At 40.6% G+C, this 1986-nt stretch overlaps 1 protein-coding gene across 1 annotated transcript; it reads left to right on the forward strand.

Annotated features, from left to right (window-relative positions):
- Positions 1-6: 6 nt before the first annotated feature.
- On the forward strand, positions 7-1967 carry LOC105315914 (uncharacterized; the record flags this gene model as incomplete). Its single annotated transcript, XM_011410689.2, has 9 exons — positions 7-259; positions 316-384; positions 442-615; positions 718-809; positions 884-982; positions 1036-1226; positions 1274-1471; positions 1530-1772; positions 1816-1967. Coding segments are annotated over exons 1-9 (1385 nt in total), but the record flags the coding sequence as incomplete, so codon positions are not given.
- Positions 1968-1986: the final 19 nt, after the last annotated feature.

Raw genomic sequence — 1986 nt, forward strand, 5'->3', positions numbered from 1 at the left:
AGAGGATTACTGTAGCAACTTAGTCATTGGAAACAGAGACAGATTATGGAGTGGGGCAGTGCTTATGTCTACACGGGAGCTCTGAGGATGAGATGCTTTCAGAAACTGAGCTAGAGGAGGGAATGTACCTCAGTCTCAGTGACAACAGTGATGATGATGACGTTAGCTCTCCTCCTCTAGCTGTTATCCCTCCTGTTCCACAGCCACAATTCAGAAGGAACCTAACAGCTAAACCACCAAGGCTAGCTCCAACTTTAGAGTATGCAAACATACAAGCCCTTGTACCATGATTTACAAGCCCCTCCCTTCATTTAGTGATGGATCTGGTGAAGACACTGATGATGAAACTGAAGATGATGATGATGAAGAAGAAGGCGAGCAAATGTAAATGCAACTCCTTAACTCTTGTTCATTGCTTATTCTCCTCTTCTTTCTTTGCAGGATACCTCGTCAATCGGCTTATGCTGATTTAACATTTCCTAACCAGCAAGGGCAGGAGGAGGAGGAACAGATTGAGAGAGGTGGTGAAAACAAGGGAGAGTACTCATCTGGAAAATACGTTCAAATAAGAGAAATGGAGCAAGAAATAAGAGATCAGGCAGCAAAAGAGCCAATGTGAGTTGATTAAAATTACTGTAACTAAGTAACTATTATAATCTAATAATATTATTATCATTATTGTTTTTGTTTCATTTTATTTTTATTAATTGACAACAGGAGGATTGCACCTCAAAGCACTAGTGCAACTATACCACCTCCACCTCCTCCCCCTGAGCCAACTCCTAAAGCATCTTCATACAGTGTACCTGGTAATGAAAGAGATAGAGAGAGAAAGAGAGAGCTGGATTTACACTTCATAACTGTGTGCATGTCTTCATTCCAGCTCCTCCACCAATAAAGCAGCTGCACGGGATAATGAAGAAAGAGGAATTGAGGAAGCAAAAAAGGCAAAGAGTTCGCTGGGACAAAAGCTATAGAGGCAGTAAGATACACCACCCTTTCTCCTACCCTCTCCCTCCCTCCCTCCCTCTTTAGGACGTAATAACGCTTCTCAAGGTTTTAAGACTCGTCGTGCTGATACTAATGTACTAGCTGTCAAGTTCAATACTCTTCAAGAGGCAGGGCACATACACACAGGAGATGCACAATTTTGTTCTAATCCTAACTGTGGAGCTGTTGTTAGTCACTTGACTAAACTGATTGGAGAAGAAGATGCTGAAAAGAGGGTCAGTCCATTATATTATAGTGAACCTTATCTCTCTGTCTCTTCTAGGTATGGAATTGTGAGTATTGTGGTACAGCAACTGAGCTTGATATTGTAAATGAAGAGATACCAACAGAAGAGGATACAACTTACCTCATTACTCCTGCTTCTATAATGGCTGCTGAAGGAGGAGCTCCTATAGCAATGGATGAATCACTAGTTGTATTCTGTATTGATACTTCTGGCAGTATGTGTGTTACTACTAAGGTATGGTATGCATGCTTGGATGACTACTAGAAAAATGTTTCTGCTGTACATATTGTAGGTGTCTGGTCAATATGATATTCGCGGAGCTAAAGAGAAACGAGACAAAATGATGAACAGTTTTCCAGCTGAAGTCCTTGCAGAATTGCGCCAACCAGAGTATCGACACATGCAAGCAAGGCAGCAGAATGTGACATACATATCAAGAATGGAGAGTCTTCAAGCAGCTGTAGATACTCATTTATCAAAGCTGGTCCACTCTGAGCCTAATAAAAGAGTATCAATAGTTACATTCAGTGATGATGTATGTTTAGTATATTAATAATGGAGTTATTGTTTGTGTGTAGGTTACTATAATGGGTGATGGTAGGATGGTACCTGTAACTATTGCTGGGGATAAACTGTCCAATAGTAAAGCTGTCATAGATAGCGGAAAGGAAATACCACTACCTTCTACTATACGTGAAACTCAGAAAGCTTTATCAAAGAACTTATACAGGTAATGTAAGAATAAGTGG

This window comes from Amphimedon queenslandica, unplaced genomic scaffold (genome assembly GCF_000090795.2).
Source record: "Amphimedon queenslandica unplaced genomic scaffold, v1.1 AMPQUscaffold_6987_Cont21058, whole genome shotgun sequence".
Classification (NCBI taxonomy): Eukaryota; Metazoa; Porifera; class Demospongiae; order Haplosclerida; family Niphatidae; genus Amphimedon; species Amphimedon queenslandica.